Here is a 22,125-nt window from a genome sequence, read left to right on the forward strand (position 1 = left end):
TCCCATCGCAGGAAAAAGGACGCCAGAATCTCGAAAGGATACCCAAGTGTCTGACCGAGATATTGCTGAAGATAGACTTCCGGCGTTCTTCACGATGAGTCCTTTCAAAAAAAGGTTAGCGGTGAGCAAAATTATGAGAGTTAAGCCAGGAACCTTGGCATTACTCCCTCCTAGAATTGATTACAACCGTTGGTGACGACGAGAGGCCGGACCGATATTGCGATGACTGGTTTGCCAAGCAGGTTCACAGCAGAGCGTTCCAAGTACATGTGCACATATATGCATAATGGTGGAAGGAAAGAAGGAAAACGATTTTATTTGTTGACGAACTGACGTCCAAACAAACCCTCGTTACTACCTCCGTTCTTCGTTCGCGATGATGTTGGCTTACAAGGATTCAGTTTAACTTTTGCTGCAGAAAACCCATGATGGTTCCATAACACTGAGGCATCGTTGAGGGTAAGCCTCAATTCTATGGTGGATGGACATTAGAATGTGAGATAAGAGATGGGTCGGGCCGGTATAACCGGCTTTTGAACAACGATATTCAGATAGTGCTCTGCATTTCTTCGCTTCCCTCTTTCATAAGGGATAAAAGCCTCGTAATGCCTCAAGCACTACTTTCCCCATCACTAGCTGGCTAAAGCTTCACTCTCAGATCGTCTACGAGCTAGTCTTTTATTACCAGCTTGATCAGACTTGAACGTTTGAACTTCGAGTTTCATGTACCGACACTGATGGGATGAACGTTGAACGTTCTGAACAGCCAATGCACAACTTGGAGAAGAATAGCCGTCTGTCTCCCGAGTCATCGCAATTTATAAACAACCGGGGCAGTGTGTGACGAAATATATGGGAAAGCATGCTGTTTGGGCGTCTAACGAATCTTTTCCTCCTACAGCCATGAACTTCGTAAGAAAAAAGCTCAGAAAAAAGTCAGAGAGACTTTCCCGTGGCTCTGAAATACTTACAGCTTCCAAGTTGTTAACAGATATCCTCGGAGGGGTCGGCGAGATGGTGCCAGTTGCTGGTTCTTTGGTAAAGGGTGTTGCTAAGACTGCAGGAGTGCTCTTGGAGAATTTGAAGGTCAGATTAACTCCAATAATTGTGTCTCCTTATTAACATTTCCGAATGTGTACTCTCAGCAATTCGAAGACAATAAAGAGGATATAAAAGACCTGGAAGAGGGGATTAAAGCGATCATGACAATTGTCTGCGATGCTGGCGTCGAGATATCCAGGATACCCGAGATTATCATACTTGCAGGAAATCTAGAAAAGGCTTGCCTTGACTTCCAAGTGTCATTATCTTTCCATCACGATTCAACGTCCGTTCCTAATATCGTTATTGTAGGTACCTCTCTGAACTCTCGCAACAAGTGGACGAATTCAATCACAACAAAGGCGGAGTTCGAAGAAACATCGTTGATTTCATAACTTCTCAAGATGTCAAAGAGAGGATTAGTCGACACCGAGAGCGCGTGAAAAACACCAGGGACAACTTTCTGGTTCAGCCTTCTCTCTTCCCTTGATGAACAGTTTGCTGATGTTCCGTTCTACAGGTTCAAGTAGCACTAAGCGCTAACCTCTCCCTTGCCGGCATGCGGGAACAAATATATCCAATTCAACATTTTATAGCAAATCAAGTCTCATCCGGTTCACTCACTCACCCCATGGACAATAACGGGAACCACGTCAGTGACGAGACGCAGATCACGAAGCAGTACAAGATGCCTGGTGGTATCGACTTATTTGGGGGTTTCCAAGAGACGAGTGCCGCAGTGCAATCTGGAACTTGCAACACTCGTTCCGCATCAACCTCCAAACTTGTGGAGTGGCTCTGTCAGCTTCAGTTCTGCTTTATATTTCTTCGATGGCTCCACTTCCGGTGGACCTTTTCCCTCAAGTTCGAAATAAGAACGGTGAGGCATATTGGAATAATACATATCGGTCTGAATCCTGATGGACAGCCATTTAGCCTGCTGGCCGCTCTCGGACTTGGGCAGTTCTCATTGGCATTGACGCCTATGAAGGATTACCGTTGCATGGTTGCGTCGCAGATGCTCTTCTAATGCAGGAATATGTGATTGAGCATCTCGGCGTGCCAAAAGTACAGACCCAACTCCTTATCAGCTCTTGCCATTCGTCATCTTCCGGCTTTCTCCCTACTCGCAACAATATCATTCAAACACTTCTTAGTCTTATCACTAACCCTGATATCCAGCCTGGTGATGATATTATTGTCTATTTTGCTGGACATAGCGGATCCTATGCTTATCCGGACTATGCCAGTGGCCATAGCGGCGACTCTTACACCGACACAGTCGAGCGAAGAGGCAAATCTATCGTAGCTCTCTGTCCCATGGACAGCAGTGATATTGCTGGGAGCAACTTTTGCAGTCCTGACATCAGTGACCGTGAGATCGACGCCATTTTCCATCTCATCTCAAGCAACCGGAGGGCCCGAATTACCCTTATTCTCGATACCAGTAGTTCTGGCGGGTTCTCCAGAAACCTACCACAGCTGATAGATTCGCCTCAATCAGTACTCAAATCAATTAACATGCTTAACGTGGGGCATGAGACATTGAAAAATTTCCCTGGCTATCAATCGATTCTGACAGAAGGCTGGTACGCGGATATGGATTCTTATGTACTTTTGGCAGCGTGTCAAGAGTTTCAGTGTGCGAGAGAAGGGGGAGGCAATGGATTGTTTACAGACACTCTCATCGGGACACTCACATCAAGCGAGTTAAAAGATGACTCGACATTCGTTGACCTCTGGAAAGCTTTGCCCTCCGAGGTGGGATACCACCAAACACCTGCTGTCATTGGAAAATACAGGGACGCACCAATTTGGTTCCGCGATTAATGTTTCTTTACTAGGAACTATGCTGCGTGGTAGGTCCCGTCGTTGATTCTACCAACCTAGTACTTACCTCATTAGTATTTCGCTCTTTTCATTTTTCCAAGCATATTTCTCTTCTGTTACTTAGTAGAATGGTCTACGTAGACTACTTTCATGATGTATGAATCTATCCTAATGTCATCCCAGGTTGCCGTGACTTCAAGTCTAAAACTGAGTAGGATTGCGACTCGTTCCCGGAACATGCTACGACGTCCAAGTATGGTACAACAATGTCTATCTTTCTGTAACAGTGCGCTGGTGCCTTCTCGTTGACAACAGTAACATACATGCAGCTTACGCTCTGTATACTGCACAGGACTGTAATGGGATAAGATTCATAGATGCCTCGAAGAATGTAGACACCATAGGACATGTCCAAAATACTCACCGCAGAGGTTGTGGCAGAAATTAGCTAGAAATGATAAGAAACGGGCCGGACCAATATCTATTCATTTTCATACAATCCAGTGCCAAAACTTTATATCATTTTCATGGATTTTACACGCATTTTGACCGCCCCAGAATAGTCACCAGCCACCTGTGGAACTAGATAAATACTATGACGGGTTTTCAGAACCAGATGTGGGCCTGAACTTTCGTAGCCCCTTCCGTATCGAGAAACCGTGGGGTGGTCCATCAGAACTCTTCTTCCCGTCGACGCTCTTCTTGCCTGACTTGTGTCGACCAGCCGTCCGAGGAAATTCGGTCAGGTTGCGACTACTCGACCTCCTCACCGACAAATGACTCTGTATCCTGCTCATAGCCACTCCTCCTTCCTCGGTAACAAAGTCAAATCCACGATGTACCGACCGGATGCCGGTCGACATATCTGTTCGACTGGCAGACCGAACGTCCACAGCGGAATGTGATCCATGCCTCGACGGTCCAGCAATCACGGAGGCGTGACTCGACCGAGACGTCCGTCTTGAAAGCGCGTCATCTCCATAAACTGGTCTCTTCATGGCTTGTAGGCCAATACCCTCCTCATGATGCGTACTGCGTAAGTCTCGGTCAGGGTGGACCTTTCGTATGTACCGCAGGATGTCAACGTCATCAGGTGCAAAGCCGAACTTCCATGCTTTGGCGATGTATCTCGGTGCCAACGAAACGCACACAGTAATTGGAAGGGAAAGCCAAAAGAGTGCGGATTTGAACAGGAATATGTTGTTAGCGAACCATTCAAGAGAGAGGATGCTACGGACAATCTGTAAGCAGGTAAGCAAGGGGTTTCTATACAAGTAAGAATACCCACGTACCGTGTACAACCATACGAGAATGATACCGATGAAGACAGCGAAGAACACCCAACCGGTCCAGACATTGGTATTCATACCGTTGAAAAAGTTAACAACAAAGACGGCAGAGAATACCATTGTCTGAAAAGTGTTCAGCCTGACGAGCCATAAAGATCATACGAATGGTGAATTACAGTTGAGAATTCTCGGAGATATTGGCCGTAACCATCAGCTCTTGAAGTGGGAGAATAGAAGCCATAGAGAATGAGGAAAAATATGACAGTAGACTTGGGACGTATTAGCGACATAGATGAGCAAAGGTAGTAGGTAACTGACCTGGTATACACCGTCGAACATATAGACAGTCAACCATTTAAGGCCAAACCGTTTGCCTTCACGGCTATCACGATACAACTCGGGGATAGCCATCAAAACGTCCGCGTCTATAGGCTCGCATTAGAAAGATTGATCTGGAATATGGGAGCAACCAAATACCTATTAATCTATCAAAAAGACCGATGGCAACAACAGATGCTTGAGTCCATAAGGAATTCCAGAATAGGAGATATGTATATTCAAATACGCTAAATCATCTGGGTCAGTTCCGCGCTCGATAATTCAAAGGAAGAACCCTTACTAGTTGGAACTCCAACCACAATAAATTTGGAACCACCAAAGAACGCCGACACAAACAATGTTCTTGTAGAAGAAATTCAGAATCCTTCAGCGAGCATCAGAGGATGATCATGGTTAGATATGTGCATTGTGTACGTACATGTTTCCATTGCGAGCGTATGACCAATACCCATGAACGAAAAGCAGCCGTTTAAGGAATCGGAACTGTGGACTGGTTAACGCGTGCTGGTCGTAACAATATTAAACTGAGCTTGAACGTGCCTGTGCGATGGCATAGTCCGAAGAGTTCACTGCCTGCAATCCTTCTTCACCAGAAATTCCGACACCGACGTCAGCGGCCTTTGAAAAGGAGATCAGTCAACGAAGTATAAATGATTTACGAGCAGGCACGAACCTGGATCATGCTAACGTCATTTGCCCCATCCCCGATAGCCAAAGTCATAGCACCAAGACCATCCTTGACCAGCCTGACGACCAAAGCTTTTTGCAGAGGAGATACACGACAGCATATCACGCCTTCACAAAACATTGTGAGTTTCAAGAATAAGCTTTTGTGCTCTTCATCACCCAAAGCCTAAGTAAAAGATTAGCAAGGATACACAGATAGAAAGAAAATCGGAACTTGCATAGTCCAACGCCGCGCCGTCAATGACCAGAACGAATCCACCGGGCCGATCACCATTGTTTGGTCCTACAATCGAAGAGAGTCCCGTCTCGATCCTCCGCAATGCATTATCGTCCCTAGAAGAGAGAGATTCTAACTTGTGCTCTTTCACAGAGCGTTCATCTTCGTCAAGAATCCCACATTCGGGGAAGAACTCCTCGACTGCATGAAGCATTTGCTGATAAACTGATCGCAAACGATTATTTCCGCCCCTAATAACGATGATGTTGGACTCTCGACCGATCAGGTTGGTACTATTTCCGATAGCTAGATTTTTCTAAAAATCAGCAGAAGCCAAGGAAGAGGCAGTAAAACTTACCAATAGCCGTTTCCATCTTGTCGCCAGTCGCTACCCATACCTTGATACCGGCGCGCTTAAGATCGGCAATAGTTTCCGGTACCCCGTCCTGCAGACTATCTTCGATAGCTGTGGCGCCCAGTAATCGTAAATCATGTTCCAGCTCGTCAGAAACGGTTTCTATGCGCGCCTCCCGGTTGTCGATCGCCATGGTAGCTTCATGGTAACGTTCGCTCCAAGCAGCATATTCGTCTTCTGTAATGTATATTAGTGGACTGACACGCCTTAAGGAAAATCACACACCGTCGATGTCTTTATATGCAAGAATCAATGTCCTCAATCCTCCGCTGGCAAATTCACTTAGATGCGTCTCGGTCAGCTCTCGCAATGCTTCATCTCCGCTTTTCCGTAGTCGCTCAAAGATAACATTGTCCGCTCCCTTCGTCAGCAGGAACAGTCTGCCGTCTGCATCGTCCAGCTTCCGAAGCACCACACTCATCCTCTTCCGGGCACTAGTGAACTCCAAGATGTTGAGAAGCTCATAGCGTTCGACATCGTCAGGGCCGGTGGACAAAGGCGTTTGCAAGGTCAAAACTTCTCTATCACGGCCACGGAAGACATATCCTACTTCCGCCGCCGCACGTACCAGTGCCGCTTCGTCCGGACTTTGCGCCTTGTATTCGATCTTTCCAGTGTCGTGATCGATGGAGGTAAGAACGGTATGACACAAAGCCAGGACCGAGAAAAAACCATTCAAAGCCTGCGTATGAGCAGCATTCTCCGTCGTCGAGCTCGATTGCAGGGCAGCAGCAATGTCCTTCTCGAGTGGTTCGCAGTGGAAGCGTGTTTCTACGGCCTTCGTGGGTGCGGGGGTCGGCTCAGTAGCAGTTGCTGAGGGTCCTTCAACATGATCATCTGCTGACATAGCGGCCGGAGGTGCTTCCTCGACATCGCCAACATACATTTTACCGCCGATCGAACACTGTCGAAATATCATAGCGTTCTGAAAGCATCATTAGAAGCGGGAGGGTGGTATACAGAGAATGACGTACCTGAGTCAAAGTACCGGTCTTATCCGAAAATATGTACTCGATTTGTCCAAGATCGTCAGATAAGTTCCATGACCGAGCGAGAGTGGCTTGGTTTGTCTTTGGGTACCAGATCTCGTAGTCGAAATATATGAAGGCGGCTTGCCATGTTCTAACGAACTCAATGGCAATGTACAATGAAATGGGTACGATGTTTTGGAACGTGATAAGAGCGGAAGCCCAAGTGATGAGACCGTTGATAGAAGGATTATCGACACTTTGGCTGTCACCGTAGAGCCACAGCGCGCCTTGAGGATACTGTTGATACTCCAAGGTAGAACCAGCGATGGCACATGCAATCGCCATACATGCAAGGATCATTAAATTAATAAACCTTTTCAACAGCTGTGAGTGCATCTGGTGCGAGGAAATTTCTGACCCACTTACACTTGAACGTTCATTTGCCTTTCTACCTTGCTCCTCTTGCTAGGCGTTCCGCTCGAGTTCTGCACGATTTTGGTGTCCTCGCCTGTAAATAGAACGAGGCCAATAACCCAGCCAGTATTCCTCAGCACCGCTCCTCTCAACAACATCATCTGAATATCTGCCGAAGCCTGTTCACCATTTGCCTTTACCGTAGAATTTAAACGGAACATATTATTGTCCGGACGGTCCAAATCGACGGTAAACTTGCTCTTCGCACACGCTTTGGCGTTCGCTAAATGTGCCAATGTAGGAACGGCCTTTCGCGATTTGAGATTGGTTTCTCCATCTAAGTTCTTCGTCTCAACAAATGCGAAATTCTCGTCCTCGGACGTTGCGCATATGAGAATGTCAGCGGGTAAAGACTCGTTGTCGAAGATTTTCACAAAGTCACCAACACGAACATCTTCCCAAAGCGCCTTCTTCCAATGAGGACTGGTGTGAGAGTGATGGCCGAAGAGGTGGTGGTGGTGAGGGTGATCGGTGCCGTCATCGAACTCGATATCAGGAGGTGGCAAAACTGGAGCCAACCCCATACCCCCGGCCCCTTCTTCTACCTTTTCCGCAAGTAGAGTGGGAGGTTTCGTTTTTCTGAACCTTGCAGGGATAAGGTAGCGGTTTATATAGTGCGTGAGGTCACGACTCTTGTCGCTGGTGACGTTGAGATTGTTCCAATTGCCTCCAGCGAGAATGCAGACAGTGCCAAAGTTGACTCGGCTATCAGATTGATGGCGTTTAATGTCCTCAGAAGCATCCTTTAGAGCAGTGATCCCGAGAACGATAAGAAGAGGAAAAATAGCAAGAGCAGAGGAAACGGTGGAGAACTGGGGGAGAAATTGTAGGACAGCGATGCCAAGGAAGAAACTGAAGACCGCTTAGCGAATGAAGTAGCTGAAGAAAATAGAACGTACATGTTCGCCACCCGTCTGAACTGCTCAAGCAGATTCCGCGGTAGAAAAGTAAGAACATTATACTTCGAAGTGATGACCTGGTTCGACGTATAAACATGCTCCTTCTTTATCCGCCTCTTCTTGTCATAATAGTCTTCCGGTAGGCTCTCGTTGACAAACACCGTCCGCCTTGGTCCAGGCGACCTTTCCTTCACGAAGATGGTTTCAATACTAAAAGCTGCAATTTTGTCGTACCAAGTCGCAAGACCACTAAACCTGCCGCGGATGGACATTGGGCCTTTAGGATAGCTTCGGGTAGGTCGTAACTGTGGTCGTGGTTGAAGAAAGGCGTAGATGGCCGCGAAGTCGGCAGTGAGAAAGTCGTGACAAGATCCAGATGATAGACTGGAAACTTATATATGAAGAGCGAACTTTACCGGCCGTGCTGTACATGCTGATGTCTTCTGCCCCACGTAAGGAGGTAACGAGGTCATCATCGGCCCTGAAGCACTACACGGCCAAGCACTTCCGAGCTTGGAGCCAGTACGAATGAAGTTCGCGATGAGCAGAAGACTGTCGAACAGAGGGAAAAGGTGCGAGGAAACGAGCTAGGAGACGCCTGCCTCTTCTGTGTACTTCGGTCTGACCTTCATCTTTAGCATGTTGCTCATTTCATGGGAAACGCCTTGGCGCTAGTTGTACTTCTCCGCAGCGGCATTGTTCTGGAAAACCGGCAATCTCTGCTGGTCATTTGATTCGCTGACCGATGCTCCGATCGTGAGTAGTTTGATCGAGTCTAATTGGTTGACGAGTGTCCGACGGACTGGTCAAGGTTATGAGAAAAATCATCCAATCAGAGTGTTGACACTCGCACGATGAATGTTTGAGTGCTGTAGGGTGATAGTTCTGTAAGGACGTGGGGAACAGACGTGTGAGGGTGAGCTGAGATGGAATCAGCGCATGTACCGATCAATGCCTGGAGAATTACAGGGCTTTTCCAGACGTAGATTTGGAAGGCCTTGGATGTCCATCTCCCTCTCGCTTGTATGAGGTACGGTAGCACACCCTGCTCGATAAGATTGGTGGTACCACAGCTCTCGTTGACTAACCGGTAATCGTTGTGTCGGAGGAGAGCTGACGGAGCCTCTTCATGAACCACGACCGAGTAGGTATGGATCCTGTGGAAGTAACCCAGGGCACAGGTCGACCGGGTGCCTGTTGTCCTTGCTGCTAACACAGCGATGAAAGATAGGCATGGGGTTGAAGGTGGGAATGATAACCTTGTTGCCTTCGGAAGTCGTGTCAGCCTTATGTGCTGGGAGGGGGAAAAGCGTGCCCAGCCACTCAATAGAGGAGCGTCGCACAATCGTCTCTCAGTTCCGCTGTTTCTTGGGACCTAGCATGCTCAACTCCGCGAGGAGAAGGAGTCCATTGAATCCCGTGACGAGGAGTGGCAAGGAAGAGTTGGTCGTCATATTGTCGATTGCGTGTCGGATGTCGTCTCTAGACAGAGTGCGGCTAATGAGTGGTGAATTCCGGACAGCACACACATCGGAGAAGAAGTTTTCAAGGCAGTTGCATATGCCTGATAGGTAGGAGCCTACGGTCAGCCTTGATGTGTGCCAACATCGGTACGACAATGTCTATCGTTCTGAAATAGTGCACCAATGCATTCTTATTGATAACAATAACATTTATGCGGTTTACACTTAACGAGGACTGCGATGAGATAAGATTACTAAATGGCCTGAAGAAGGCGGACACCACAGTACAATACGCACCACAGAAAATCATAAAGGAACCAATTGCATATCCTAGTATGTCCGACAAACCGAATCGCCTCCTCTCTCAAAGTCGTTCGCATTCCGTCTTGATCTCTGCGACAATATCTTGGAATCGTTGGCCTCCTTCATCTTGCAAGATGTCGCAGTCCAGCGATTCAGCGGAGCGATATCAGTCTCTCGCTCACGGTCAGGAGATACGCGCTTGGGAAGAATACGAGTTTGTTTATCGTAGCTGTAGAAGCAAAGACGTGTTCCAAATGCGCTGATACCATAGAGTATACCGAGAAGGCAGTTAGGGGCCAAATCACGCATGCATTTTCGCATTTGGCCATCAGCCTCTTCACGAGCAGACTTCACAGCTAAGGCTTGCGGCTCTTTAATTTGCAAGAAGAACACGGGCTTGTCCTCGAAAACGACCTCGAACCCTATGACAAGATTCGCCGAGCCGTATGGATCCGAGAAAGAGTACGATTGAGGAGCGACTGTGTAATCAGAATCCGCAGGGAAAAAGCTATGAAGGAGCTTGTTGTATGGACCTAAAGGTCATTTTCGCGGGGATTCGGGGGAATAGTGCTGAATCGCTTTATAATCTTCGCGGGCAAAGGGGCCATTTCTGTCGAATTGTAAGTAAGTGGAATGTAGAAACGCAACCCTGAAGAAACTTGCATGGAAGTATAGGGGGTGGGCGGTCGAATGAGGTAGTGGTGGTGTTACCGGCGCCAGGTCCCAATAAGGAACGGCCGGGTCCACAGCCCTGACATGGCGAACCATGCGCTGTGGCTGCAAAGGCTCATACCGTTGTAATCACACTGTTGAGTGCGTCTCACGGAGTAGAGACTCTTCGCAGGGTACACAATTGAATGAAAAGTGATGGGGATGAGCACAATCGAACATGGAGAACCAGTTAGCATTGGTGTACACCTCGAAAATCCGGTGCAGTGTATGACTCCTTAATAAGAATCAGTGCCGTCCAAAAGGAGGAGCGTTATGAAATGGCTCATGAGACATGTGCGTCAACAATGACAGTGAAAAAACATGTGAACAAATGTGAAACGCGTAACGGGAGAGTGAGACATGGTACACGGACCATGAGGTGTATGGAAGGTCAGCAGCAATGAGAGCATACGAATCATCCACCAAGAAACAAAGAACCACAGACTGCAGGAACGAAACACAAGCATCGTGTGCGCACAACAAACGAGGCCCGTTGTTTCGCTCAAGCCTTAGCCCATGAAAATGATGAAACGGAAACCAAGAACAGCGAAACAGGCAAGCTCCTTCGAGAAAGAGACTGCTTGCGAACGAAACACCGAGTACCACCAGACTGGTGACATCCTTCGCGAAGGACACCACCAGCGGACGTAACCACCGAGTACCACTGCACAGGTGAGATCCTTCGCAAAGGACACCACCTGTGGACGTAACAACCGAGTACCACTGCACAGGTGAGATCTTTCGGAAAGGATCCCATCTGTGGACGTAACCACTGCACAGGCGATATCCTTCGCAAAGGACTCCATCTGCGGACGTAACAACAGAGCACCGTCTGCAACGGCAGCGGCAGGGCCTTTAAGCCCACGCGAAGGCTGGGCGATTGAGACAGAGAGCATTGACGACGCGGTTTGGTGCGTTGCAATCTTGTTGGGATTGAATGCAGAAGAGAGAGCGACATGGAAGTAAGAGGTATGCGTAACCCAAGGGCCTGGATAAGACGCAGACAGCCATCTCCTGGAGTTGGCAAGAGGTGTGGTTGGTGTTGGTGAAACGTAGAGGAAGGTGGTGTGGGAGGTAGTGGTAACCGAGCTGGTGGTGGTAAAGGGAAAAGGGTATGTGGTGTAGGGGAAACGGCTTATGTAAGTTACATAACCAGTTTTCCCTTCATCGAGCACAGCCGCCACGGGAGTCGCAAAAAGACCAGTCACTTTTAGTTGGTCGACCGGTGGTGTCCTCGCATTAGAACCTATGCTGCCAATTAGTCAAAAGCGCAGCAAGATAAGAGTGGTACTCACCGTGTCATTTTTGTCACAACCCTTAGGATCGTAGAACTTGCTGTCCAGAACGTATTGATTCTTGAGAAGAAAAGTTGCCGCTTTGGGCCGCTGGTAAAGGCCTCAGAACTTGTTCCAGAACTGAAGCGCGCATTGCTTCTTCGATTGTAACTTGAAGGTCCACGACGGCCCACATTTATAACTATGGGGCTATGGCTGCCGGTTTGGCTCGTTGCAGTTAAAAGGATACTGAAATGATGCGCGGCATCGTCTATAGCAGGTAACAACAACACCCTTTTCGATGCCAATGGAACCACAGAGGAATCCGTTTGGAGGCAACTTGTAGAGCGTATTGATCGGGCGGGCGAAATCATGCACATCCATCAAGAGAATGAAGCAAGAATACCTCCAGGTGAGGGTAAATTCTGTATAGAAGGAAATGCGCCATGTTTTATGAAGGTTTCTGCCTATATACCAACGGTCTTCAGGACGGACAAACACAAATATTGTGTAAATGTACGCACCAGAATGGCTCAACAAATACCTAATATTGCTTCACCATCACCCTTAGAACCTTGATGAAGACTTCAGGTAGGCACCGACGCTTCCAGCATGAAGATATGAAGAACAGGTAAGGGAAAAGATGAGAGTGACTTGAGAATTAACCGAGATCGTCATCGTTCGCGGTTAAGATTTGAGTTTGTTTGTCCACCACGTTCCAGCCTGGTCTACGGTATTCCGGACCGCTCTTAGCCCTTTTTTTTCGTTTTCTTTCGTTCACCGCTGTCTTCAGCGTGTCCTTTGTCGATTTTGTCTAAATAACAGAAGGTTCGCCCTGAACTGGCAGCTCTTACAGGCTATAACCTCTGGGAAGTATTAGAAAATCCGAAACACGATGTCATTGACGCGTTCACTACTATCATCAATATTGTTTTCTCGACTTATTTACTTGTCCAACGAACGAATGCACTATAAAAGATTTCTGAAACGCTTCGACTCTCCCAGTCCCTCAGAGACCGATGTTAATGGGGATGCAGCCGAGAGCAATAAGACCGTTCTAGTCAGGGAATGTAAGCGTAGAATCCATCTGTATAACATTGTCACTGACGAAGTTGTTGTTGTCGCAGCAGACGGTTTGCGCATCGCAGTTCGTTCCACCAACACCAATAACAGAGATGGGGCTGCAGGTCAGGCCACTATAAAGATGTCATGAATCACGATGTCTAGTTAGAATGTGGGAGTACCTACACATCGGCAGTTAGATCACCAACGACGACTCCGAGGAGGCCCAAGAGGAGCGAGGTGCTGGGACTCAAGTCGCTGGGCTATCAAGAATTTCGCTCAGCTTTCATATGGACGAACAACGACGAAGTTAGACTCACGTTCTGAACAGAGTCGCAGCATTGCGCGGTACCAGTATCACTGCAAGCGGCACCATTACCACCCCCGCGGGGAAGGACTGTGGCCGTCGCAAGAGTGAGGAGAGCAGCGAAAGATGAGATACGAGCAAACATTGGTGAAGTGAGACTAATTGTAAGGGCTTGAGGATACCTAGTGCTTCAGCGTCTCTTCTTATATGGCCTTCGTCTGGGAAACGGAGGAGACATTTGGCCATGAAGTAGAAACAAAAATACAGCCGTGTGAGTGCCTAGAACGAGTGTAGAGAAACAGTGACGCCAATGACGCGGTCAGAAATCGTGAAGCCTCGGTTATCGGGTACAATCCCCATAAAGTAGGGAAGCGAATATCAGTCAAAATTAGTCCCTTTTCACGGTGTCAACATTCTCCGATCATCATTTCCGCAAGACATAGCCATAGACGTGGGAAAATGAGTTATGAAGATCTGCATGTCGTATCTTTGGAGATAATCGATGTTCTCCGTCGCCATCCCGCCTCGCCGCTGGCTGAGAAATATTGATAGCCGCACTATTCAGGAAAAACCATTTTAAAGCAACGTATTATCGAGAGAACTGGATACAAACCATTCTGCTAGCCTCTTTCCATAATGTCGTGTCCATCGGTGTCGGTGGACAGCGTCAGAAGCCGACTCCTTCTGAAGTCGATTATTTTGGCACTGGTGCCGATCTAGCTGTAAATTGCGAATATGTCCATGCTCCATGCTGTCAAATTCCTTCGCAGCAATGACTCATACGCAGGGTTGGTTGAACATGGAACCTACGACTCGTGGTGAATGGCCGAACGACCATGAGACTAACTTCAATAAGGACATACCCTCATAGAAGTCAAAGCACGAGGTCTGTCATGAGACAAACATTTCGAGATTTTGTATTAGGGCACAAGGCGTTTATTTTCTGGACGTCGGTGGCACCGACAATGGAACTATGCCTGCCTTGATAGAAGCTACGTCTTGAGCGAGCTCCTTCCTGAGTCCAATGGATTCGATGTACCATGGCGCCTATGCGAGCGAGGATACATCACTGGTCGGAGTTCAGAGACGTCACGGATGCTGGAATGACATATGGTGTTAACGGGGAAGATACTTGCCCTGTCCCTGAATATTCTTGGAGAGAATGCTTGTCACTTCCATATTAATGACAGATCCGATACGTATACAGATAGGCCACGGAACGATTGTGATAAAATTCACTGAAGGAGAGTGAACATTGCATCGCTGGTCTCCACGTGAAAAGGGCTCGCAGTCGGGTATTAGAACGGATAGAAGGCATGGCTGAGAACAAGTACCGAGTCTTTTCCTAGTCCCTTCGTAAGAAACAAAGTTTTGAAAGTTCATGTGAAAGGAACAGAACACACGTTCATGGTCAAATGGGCTTTCGTGGCGTCTTAAGTGGGACCCGAGTAGTAGTAAACAATTTTTTTTGAAAAACACTTCCAGGCAGCGAGCACAACCTTTGTTCACAGCAAACAAGCTTATTGACGTACATGTGTCTAGCAGAAAGATCAGCAACACGTCTCAGAGACACAGAAAAGAAGATGAACCTGCCACAAATCCCCTCGCTAACTCACACACCTGGACTATTTTCATTAATGAGAAGGAAGCACACACCGAAAATCACGGTCGATCATATCCCGAAGAACGGCTCTCGTATTGTTGGTTGAATGTGGAGGCAATTGGGGAACCAAATATGCACACCTTCGATGAAAATTTTAAATCAAAGAGACGAAGTCCAGTTATCTGTATTTGGATCAGAATCGGCATCTGTAGCCAGTGGAGAGATTAACAGTCGAGTGCTTTCGGTGGTTGGAACTCATGCATGCGTGAGTAAATGTTCATGCTATGGGTCCAGCCAAAGCATCAGTAAATTTGCTCTGTAAAAAAAGTAGACGGGGGCGTACCTGGCAGCATAATAAATGCTAGTAGCCTCATCTCCGTCACCGCAATTCTTGTCAAGTCCTCGTCATTAGTCCGAGCCTTGGCACCATCTGCTTCATTCGCTGGTCTGGGTACTTGATATCGCCAACACGACTCCGTACTGTGAATACATCGGCTGTCGACGAATAGAGCTTCGGTCGAAGCTAACGAAGGTGTTTGGTGACACTGTCATGTGCTTCGTGACCGGCGCGGCACAAAGTTCGCACGGTCCAGGAAGTTCCGCTAGATTTAATGAAACTTCATTAATCATTACTGGCACCGCATCACGACATTGCCTACTAAATTACATATATGCCTAGCGACGTTCCATCAATAGCAGAACTAACCGCGCACTTCAAGTTCTAAATCTGCTTCGCGGCAGGCCCTGCGTATATCAGGAGCCCCCACACTCCCGGATTCAGTACTCAGGTCCCGGGACAAATCAAAGGAGACGTCATTTGCATTTTTCTCACTGTCCTCATGGTGCAATGAAGAAACAGTCGAAGAAAACGATTCCATCAAGGAACTGACTGTTGTAACCGCCATATCAAAGACATCTTCCACTCGTTTTCGCAGCGCTTCATTCGAACTGATGACGATCTGACCAATAAACAGTCATTTTTTGTCATTGACCCAGGGTGCCGGAACCAGGAATAGACGTACCATGGAGACTAGATTTATTCGCGCATCTGCTCCATCAAGTTGAACAAGTAGTGATGGTTCGTTGCCAGGCCCATTCAGTCCTCGCGCTTCTTCATAAGTCTTTTCTGGCATATGCAACTCCACTTTTCCAAAGTGAGCTTTCAAAAACATGATGAGGTGCTCAATGCGTTTCATAGATGCGGCGTTAAGATCTGAGCTAGAATCTGCATGCGGGTGTCCATGAGGGTCTGGATGAGAATGGGAACCCCCGTGGGATGTCACTATAATAGAAAAGTATGGCATCAATATTAGAGGTTATAGTTAGAATCGCTCCACTTACATTTGACGGAAGCGGGACTCTTATCAATTCCTGCAATGAGAGCCAGCGTCGAGTCTGCCAGCATATCATTGCTCGCATTAGAATCCCACTCAAGAGTCAGCTCATGTTCTTGAGTTTGTTTTACATTGATAGCATTCATGATCTACAAGCGTCGATTAGCACCGAGGAACACTAGAGCTAGAGTAAGGGACTCACCCGCATGGTAAGAACACCATCTTTGTCGAACCCTTCCTCTACGTGCCCATACATGCCTTCAAGATGCCATCTGACCAGTTCCCAACGCACTCCGAGCGCAATTTTCTGCCTCTGCGTGATGGTGCAGGTAGAAAGTCCTCCAAGGTCCCGCAAATCTCGCAGGTCCAAGAGGGTGTATGAATCATCTTTTGCAACCAGAAGCCCCGACAGGATGTCATTTCTTTGGGGTACCGTATCTGCCAAGGTTCTGGTGACCTAGATGAGTGTCACAGTCAAAGAGATGGTATACAAAAATTCAAAGATTTTATACACCTTTGCTACACGTTCACCTCGGAAGGAAAGATTGAGTGTTTCCAAATTACGAGGAGTGTATATTTTGACGTCTTCTTCTCGCTCTTTGTACCGCGATGTCATTGCCGCCCGTAAACGACCCATAGCCGTCTGTTCTCCATGGACCAGAACCTGTAGAAGAAGTATGCAAAAGTATCAACTACAGAAGACTGGAGATTTCACTAACCACATGCTGTGCTTTAACTAGCTCTATGAACTCCGAGTTCTGAGAGTAGTCGACATGAGCACTAAACGATATGTAATCCACCGATATTTTCCGGGAAATCATGCCTCCTTTGACTGATTCGAATTCATCTGGTTCGGTCATAATGTCCTATAGATGGGGAAAAGTCGCTGATGAATGTGATGCCTCAAACTCAGAAGAGTCAACAAAAATAAATTCCATTTCTGCTCTTGTAATATACATACGCAACGAAATCTTGAATAAACGACCAATTCCAGATTCACTCACTCTAGCAAGAGTTCCCTCAACAGATTATCCCGTTATGATCAATCCGTTCCGCGGGTCTGGAGCCCAGAATTCGAAGAGTTCTCGACTTGGGCCGGATTGCATGAATCCGGGGCTTGCAAGTACCACGCAAGGAGGGCCTTCCGCGATCTTTTTCTCCCAGCCGCGGGACTGAGGGAGGTTTGAGATGTACCTGACAAAAAGTAAGAAACCGAAAGGCTGAAAGGAGGTTGGAAACATACTTGAAAACAAAGGGATTATCGCGCTTAGCAAACCTAGATCGGATATTAGAGTTCATCGTGTGGATGTAGGTTTGGTAGACGGCCATCGACTTTCGAGCTAGACCGGAAGCGTAATATATGGGTACGTTGTGCAAATCAGGATGTTTCTTCCAGTACTCGTCGAGGATGAGCAGAAGTTCTTGTGCCCTACCCAACGCGAAAGTAGGAAGCAAAACATGACCGCCTCGTCGAATGATAGAGTGCACAAGGTTAGTGAACCGAAGCTCCTTTTCGGGCCTACTGTCTAGACTTTGAACACCATAGGTACTCTCAACAATCAAGACGTGAGGGTGAACGGGCGGAACTTCCGCCTTCACTAGGTGGCGGTCTTCTTCTCGAGAATAGTCACCTGTATACAGGATGCGAAGGCCAGACATATCGATGAGGAACATGCAAGCGCCCAAAACATGGCCTGCGTGGTAAGGCGTGAAGGTAACACCCGGGCAAGGCGTTATAACTTGGTGGACAGAGACGGGGATGATAGAGGCGAACGACATGGACATATCTAGAGGAGAGAAAAGGGCATCCGAAGAAGTAGAGCTGATGAAATGGTAAGAGCTATGCCTCAGTAGCGCGAGGAATAGACGCACCTCATCCGTACGAAATCCTGCATCATGAACTTGTGGAGAGTCTTAGTTGGATGTGTCATGTACACTTTTCCTTTGCCATCTCTGAAGTTTGTCTGCTGGAAGATCAAGATATCATTCAGCTACGAATGAAAAGATGAAACATACCTTTTCTGTGATGTAGGTAAGCGCTGCAGCGTGGTCAAGGTGGAAACTGTCGGTAAATAATGTTACAAAAGTCACACAAGTCGAGCGAAATGCACTAACTGTGTTATTAGAATGGCATCCACTGTGCTCCAGTCGAGTTCGTCAGTGAACGGCAGCGACGCAATTCCACTGTACGCAAGGTGGACGCCCGCGTCGCAAACAATAGTCCTGCCGCAATATTTCAATACGCAGCACGACCGTCCGACTTCTTGACCTGCACCTAGCAGAGTTACACTCAATGTAGGTACATCAGACATAGTAGATGGATGAGGAATAGTGGGACTGGGCGCCCAAAGTTTACGGTGGTTAAATTGGAAGCGAAGGCTAGCGCTAAACGAAGGCGACCAGAATCGAAAGCACAGACATGTGACGATGTCAACGTGAGCCTCGGGCCGCGTTCCCGGACTTCTCCATTGCAGCGAGCCCGAATCTTTCGGACTTTCAGACTAACGCCAACCCGTGATATAATATTCAAGGAATAGGTAATGACAACAGTGGCCTGGCAGTAAGCGCAAACAACAACGAAGGCACGAGCAAGTTCCAAAAAGTATGCAAAATCACCATCCAACCTGTCTCGACTGATACGGTCGTGAGTCTGGTCTTAGTATGGACCTCTCTTGAGTTCGTGCCCTGCTGCTTTCAGGGTTTAGTGCTCTTACTGACTCTATCTAAAAAAAGAACGTTCTGCGTTGAACTCGCAGCTCTCAAAGGCAACGACCACCAGGAAAGCGAAAAAAAAAACAATCGTCATTGGCACGTTTACTACTATCCTGAACTTGTTTACTTGACCAACGAACTAATACATTTTCCAAGATTCTGAAACGCCTCGATTTTGTCCCCGGTCCCTCAGAGGCCGATATTAATGGGAGTGCAACCGAGGGCAACGACACCGTTCTAGTCAGAAAATGTGAGTGTGGAGCCCATCTGTATAACATTGTCACTGACGTAATTGTTATTGTCGCAGCAGACGGTTTGCGCATCGCAGTTCGTTCCACCAACACCAATAACAGAGATGGGGCTGCAGGTCAGACCACTATAAAGATGTCATGAATCACGATGTCTAGTTAGAATGTGGGAGTACCTACACATTGGCAGTGAGATCACCGACGACGACTCCGAGGAGGCCCAAGAGGGTCACGACGCTGGGACTCAAGTCGCTGGGCTATCAAGAATTTCGTTCAGCGTTCATATGGACCAACAGCGACGAACACAGACTCACGCTCTGAGTAGACTCGCAGCATTGCGCGGTACCAGTAGCACTGCAAGCGGCACCGTCACCACCCCCGCGGGGAAGGACTGTGGCTGTCGCAAGAGTGAGGAGAGCAGCCAAAGATGAGATACGAGCAAACATTGCTGAAGTGAGATTAGCTGTGAGGGCTTGATGGCACTTGGTGCTTTAACGGCTCTTAAATAGCCTTCGTCTGGGAAACAGGCGAGTCATTCGGCCACGAAATAAAAACAAAAACGGCGGCTGTGTGAGCGCCCAGGTCAAGTGGAGGGAACCAACGACATGAATGACGCGGTCTGGGATCATGAAGCCTCGGTTATCGGGTGCTTCTTCATGGTAAGCGGAAGCGAGCAAGTAAATATCAGCCAAAAATAGTCCCTTATCACAGTGCAAACATTCTCCGCTCATCATTCCCGCACAAGACATAGCCCACGGTCATGGAAGATGGGCTGCGAAGATCTAATAGACGTTCCCCGCTGCCATCCCGCTCACTGAGACACTTTAATGGCGGTATTCTTCGGAAAAAGCCCAACTTGATGCAACGCGGTATCGGGAGAACCAGATACAACCGTAAGCTTCTACTGTCCCCTCAGGCTTTCCATAATGTCGGGTTCCTCGGTGTGGAGGGGGAGCGTCCAAAGTCAACTTCCTTCTAAAGATTGTTATGTCGGCACTGGTAAGGATCTAGAAATAAATCACTCATGCGTCTGGCTCCAAGGTTTGATACAGTCATTCATATACGGAGTTGATCAAGCGCACAACCTATGGCTCGTCATGAACGGCCGGGCCGGACAGGAGACAAAGAACGCACGTACGGCATTCATACATAGAAGTTAACACGAGTTCTGTCATGAGACGGACGCTTCATAACTTTTAGTTTTAGGGCGCAAAGTATCACCATAATGCCTACCTTGCTGCAAACTGTCTTTGAACCCAACGAAGAGTCCATCAGACGAGCCGCTGTACCATGACGCCTAAGTACTATGCGGGACAGAATACGTCTCTGAGTCGGAGTTCTAGAGCCGTCGCGAATGTTGAAGATGGACATATGATGTTGACGAGAAAAACTTGCCCTGTGCCTGAATATTCTTGGGGAGAGTGCCCGCAAGGCCAATAGCGAAGTCAATAGCGGGGTCAAAATTATACCCAATACACGACGTGAAGGATGACGACAAAAATCTCTGTTGGAGGGTGAACATTGAATTACACGTCAAGAAGAGCACACAATCGAATGGAAGGAAGACATGCCTGAGAACAAATACCTCCATCTATTGAGAGTCACTTCCTCGAAAACAGTACACGTATACGAAGTTCATGTGGAAGTGGCAAATGACCCGTTCCTGGTTGAATGGACTTCAGTGATGCTGGGAGCTGAGTGAATTCAATTCATACCGAAGCAATCGGTCACGGATAGGGCGACAGTTTGGAGCTCCACTACACGATTTTCTCTCCAAGAGATGCACCGAACGAATGACAAGACAAACAGCGGTAGAAGCAGAGCTATAACTCAGACGGATCGGAAGTTTTTCATCATAACAGCATGTCAGAGAATACTGGATAATGATTAGTACGAATATGGATTAAAGAAATGAAAGAAGCTTATCCACATACGCACATCGGTCGTTGAAGTCCACCGTGCACAGTTGCTACAAAAAAAAGCATAAGCAACTCAGAAATTTTATTTAACTGATAGCAATATGCATCACAAAAAAGTTCTCGTATGGCTACGAAATCAGCCTAAGTAGCCTGAGGTCAGTCCCATCTCTACGTAAAGAAGAAAGCGTCAAATACGTCTGAGAGCCCCAACGACTGAAATACATTCTGCGAGCTGAATAGGCTGTAGAGCCGATGTCCTCGGCAGGCGAGATGTCCGAGGGAGCGCCGGTAAAACATATGTGAAGCCTACCATTTACTGCGTAGTCCATTTCTATTCCGCAGAAGGGTAGTCGTTTTGACTCTGCACGCAGCGATCAGGAATCAGGACGATACAAACTTTGATGTATGCCGCTAGGTCGCCAAGAGTTAACAGCGCTTCGCCATCCTCGACTTCGGACTTTCGGAGGCACCTAAATTAGATACCGTTTTTCCGTCGTGGAATAAGCAAGGAACACGAGCCAAACGCGAACGTGCATCGAGAAATGGTGGTCGACGCAATGCAGACTTTGTTGCTGTTTATTTGCCCATTTCCTTGCGGACCGCTGAGCCGGAGCTTAGCGCTCCACTCTTCGGCCGACGGTCGTTCATCTGGCAAGATCAAGGCAACATGTCTCCAACTCCTGTTCTCATTGGTGACGACGCCTTAGATGATGTAAGAAGATCTGTGCTCTTAATTTGAATCTGAATACAGTTAATGATTTTAAGACGTTCAGCACGATAATCCAACCCTCGACATTCAAGGGGTTCCACTGCTACTGGAACACAATTTAAGTGGTCGAGCGCCGCTTATCACTACCTCTTGCATAGTATCACTTTTGGATCCACTGAGCCCTTCTTTGTCTGACACCAGCATTGTTCCCAATGAAATCCGCAGAGCTGTACGTATTTGCCTTCATCGTCTCGTTCCATTTCTTTTGCGAAAGGTTCCACAATTATCTTTGTGAAGGACGTTGTGAGATCCTGCTAT

At 47.6% G+C, this 22,125-nt stretch overlaps 6 protein-coding genes across 6 annotated transcripts; 1 reads left to right on the plus strand and 5 right to left on the minus strand.

The window, feature by feature from the left end:
* The first annotated feature begins 1,279 nt into the window (after positions 1-1,279).
* EV420DRAFT_1577929 (uncharacterized protein) lies at positions 1,280-3,133 on the plus strand. Its single transcript, XM_060474545.1, has 3 exons — positions 1,280-1,507; positions 1,562-1,921; positions 1,978-3,133. The coding sequence occupies exons 2-3, from the start codon at positions 1,601-1,603 to the stop codon at positions 2,869-2,871; spliced, it is 1,215 nt and encodes a 404-aa protein (XP_060324383.1). The 5' UTR covers positions 1,280-1,507; positions 1,562-1,600; the 3' UTR covers positions 2,872-3,133.
* Positions 3,134-3,464: 331 nt separating this feature from the next.
* EV420DRAFT_1727053 (uncharacterized protein) lies at positions 3,465-8,457 on the minus strand (the record flags this gene model as incomplete). Its single annotated transcript, XM_060479846.1, has 15 exons — positions 8,163-8,457; positions 7,216-8,115; positions 6,793-7,162; positions 6,044-6,743; positions 5,762-5,995; positions 5,378-5,709; positions 5,173-5,352; positions 5,025-5,117; positions 4,918-4,982; positions 4,780-4,863; positions 4,638-4,726; positions 4,479-4,585; positions 4,337-4,429; positions 4,164-4,283; positions 3,465-4,112 (listed from the first exon to the last, which is right to left on the minus strand). Exons 1-15 carry the CDS (start codon positions 8,432-8,434, stop codon positions 3,465-3,467), a joined length of 4,287 nt encoding a protein of 1,428 aa, XP_060324384.1. The 5' UTR covers positions 8,435-8,457.
* Positions 8,458-9,762: 1,305 nt separating this feature from the next.
* On the minus strand, positions 9,763-12,603 carry EV420DRAFT_1752241 (uncharacterized protein). Its single transcript, XM_060480398.1, has 6 exons — positions 12,438-12,603; positions 11,935-12,380; positions 11,236-11,890; positions 11,013-11,083; positions 10,640-10,705; positions 9,763-10,436 (listed from the first exon to the last, which is right to left on the minus strand). Exons 2-6 carry the CDS (start codon positions 12,291-12,293, stop codon positions 9,956-9,958), a joined length of 1,632 nt encoding a protein of 543 aa, XP_060324385.1. The 5' UTR covers positions 12,294-12,380; positions 12,438-12,603; the 3' UTR covers positions 9,763-9,955.
* Positions 12,604-12,922: 319 nt separating this feature from the next.
* Positions 12,923-13,427, minus strand: EV420DRAFT_1649587 (hydrophobin-251; the record flags this gene model as incomplete). The annotated part of the gene is made up of 4 exons (XM_060478332.1): positions 12,923-12,970; positions 13,022-13,109; positions 13,162-13,238; positions 13,296-13,427. The coding sequence occupies 4 exons, from the start codon at positions 13,425-13,427 to the stop codon at positions 12,923-12,925; spliced, it is 345 nt and encodes a 114-aa protein (XP_060324386.1).
* Positions 13,428-15,484: 2,057 nt separating this feature from the next.
* Positions 15,485-18,604, minus strand: EV420DRAFT_1631516 (Metallo-hydrolase/oxidoreductase). The gene is made up of 12 exons (XM_060476157.1): positions 18,335-18,604; positions 18,236-18,281; positions 18,092-18,183; positions 17,463-18,041; positions 17,310-17,413; positions 17,186-17,190; positions 16,939-17,085; positions 16,734-16,883; positions 16,422-16,676; positions 16,227-16,368; positions 15,908-16,167; positions 15,485-15,844 (listed from the first exon to the last, which is right to left on the minus strand). The coding sequence occupies exons 1-12, from the start codon at positions 18,529-18,531 to the stop codon at positions 15,587-15,589; spliced, it is 2,235 nt and encodes a 744-aa protein (XP_060324387.1). The 5' UTR covers positions 18,532-18,604; the 3' UTR covers positions 15,485-15,586.
* A 503-nt stretch (positions 18,605-19,107) lies between these two features.
* EV420DRAFT_1074017 (hydrophobin-251) lies at positions 19,108-19,782 on the minus strand. The gene is made up of 4 exons (XM_060465656.1): positions 19,494-19,782; positions 19,360-19,436; positions 19,220-19,307; positions 19,108-19,168 (listed from the first exon to the last, which is right to left on the minus strand). Exons 1-4 carry the CDS (start codon positions 19,623-19,625, stop codon positions 19,121-19,123), a joined length of 345 nt encoding a protein of 114 aa, XP_060324388.1. The 5' UTR covers positions 19,626-19,782; the 3' UTR covers positions 19,108-19,120.
* Between the last annotated feature and the right edge of the window lie 2,343 nt (positions 19,783-22,125).

The sequence above is a fragment of the Desarmillaria tabescens genome (assembly GCF_030435595.1).
Source record: "Desarmillaria tabescens strain CCBAS 213 chromosome Unknown EV420scaffold_63, whole genome shotgun sequence".
Lineage (NCBI taxonomy): Eukaryota > Fungi > Basidiomycota > Agaricomycetes > Agaricales > Physalacriaceae > Desarmillaria > Desarmillaria tabescens.

Excerpts from the sequence above, each read along its gene's own strand:
- EV420DRAFT_1577929 (XM_060474545.1), top strand. The coding sequence starts at position 1,601 with ATGCGGGAACAAATATATCCAATTCAACATTTTATAGCAAATCAAGTC. Across the intron at positions 1,922-1,977 it reads TCAAGTTCGAAATAAGAACG|CCTGCTGGCCGCTCTCGGAC; the intron begins GTGAGGCATATT and ends ACAGCCATTTAG.
- EV420DRAFT_1752241 (XM_060480398.1), bottom strand. The coding sequence starts at position 12,293 with ATGTGCATGATTTCGCCCGCCCGATCAATACGCTCTACAAGTTGCCTC. Across the intron at positions 11,891-11,934 it reads GTTGTGACAAAAATGACACG|CATAGGTTCTAATGCGAGGA; the intron begins GTGAGTACCACT and ends ACTAATTGGCAG. Across the intron at positions 10,706-11,012 it reads GACCTTCCATACACCTCATG|CCACAGCGCATGGTTCGCCA; the intron begins GTCCGTGTACCA and ends GAGCCTTTGCAG.
- EV420DRAFT_1631516 (XM_060476157.1), bottom strand. The coding sequence starts at position 18,531 with ATGTCTGATGTACCTACATTGAGTGTAACTCTGCTAGGTGCAGGTCAA. Across the intron at positions 17,414-17,462 it reads GATAATCCCTTTGTTTTCAA|GTACATCTCAAACCTCCCTC; the intron begins GTATGTTTCCAA and ends ACTTTTTGTCAG. Across the intron at positions 16,884-16,938 it reads TAGTTAAAGCACAGCATGTG|GTTCTGGTCCATGGAGAACA; the intron begins GTTAGTGAAATC and ends CTTCTTCTACAG.
- EV420DRAFT_1074017 (XM_060465656.1), bottom strand. The coding sequence starts at position 19,625 with ATGTTTGCTCGTATCTCATCTTTGGCTGCTCTCCTCACTCTTGCGACA. Across the intron at positions 19,437-19,493 it reads GCTGCGAGTCTACTCAGAGC|CCCAGCGACTTGAGTCCCAG; the intron begins GTGAGTCTGTGT and ends AATTCTTGATAG. Across the intron at positions 19,308-19,359 it reads GGTGATCTCACTGCCAATGT|TGGTCTGACCTGCAGCCCCA; the intron begins GTAGGTACTCCC and ends ACATCTTTATAG.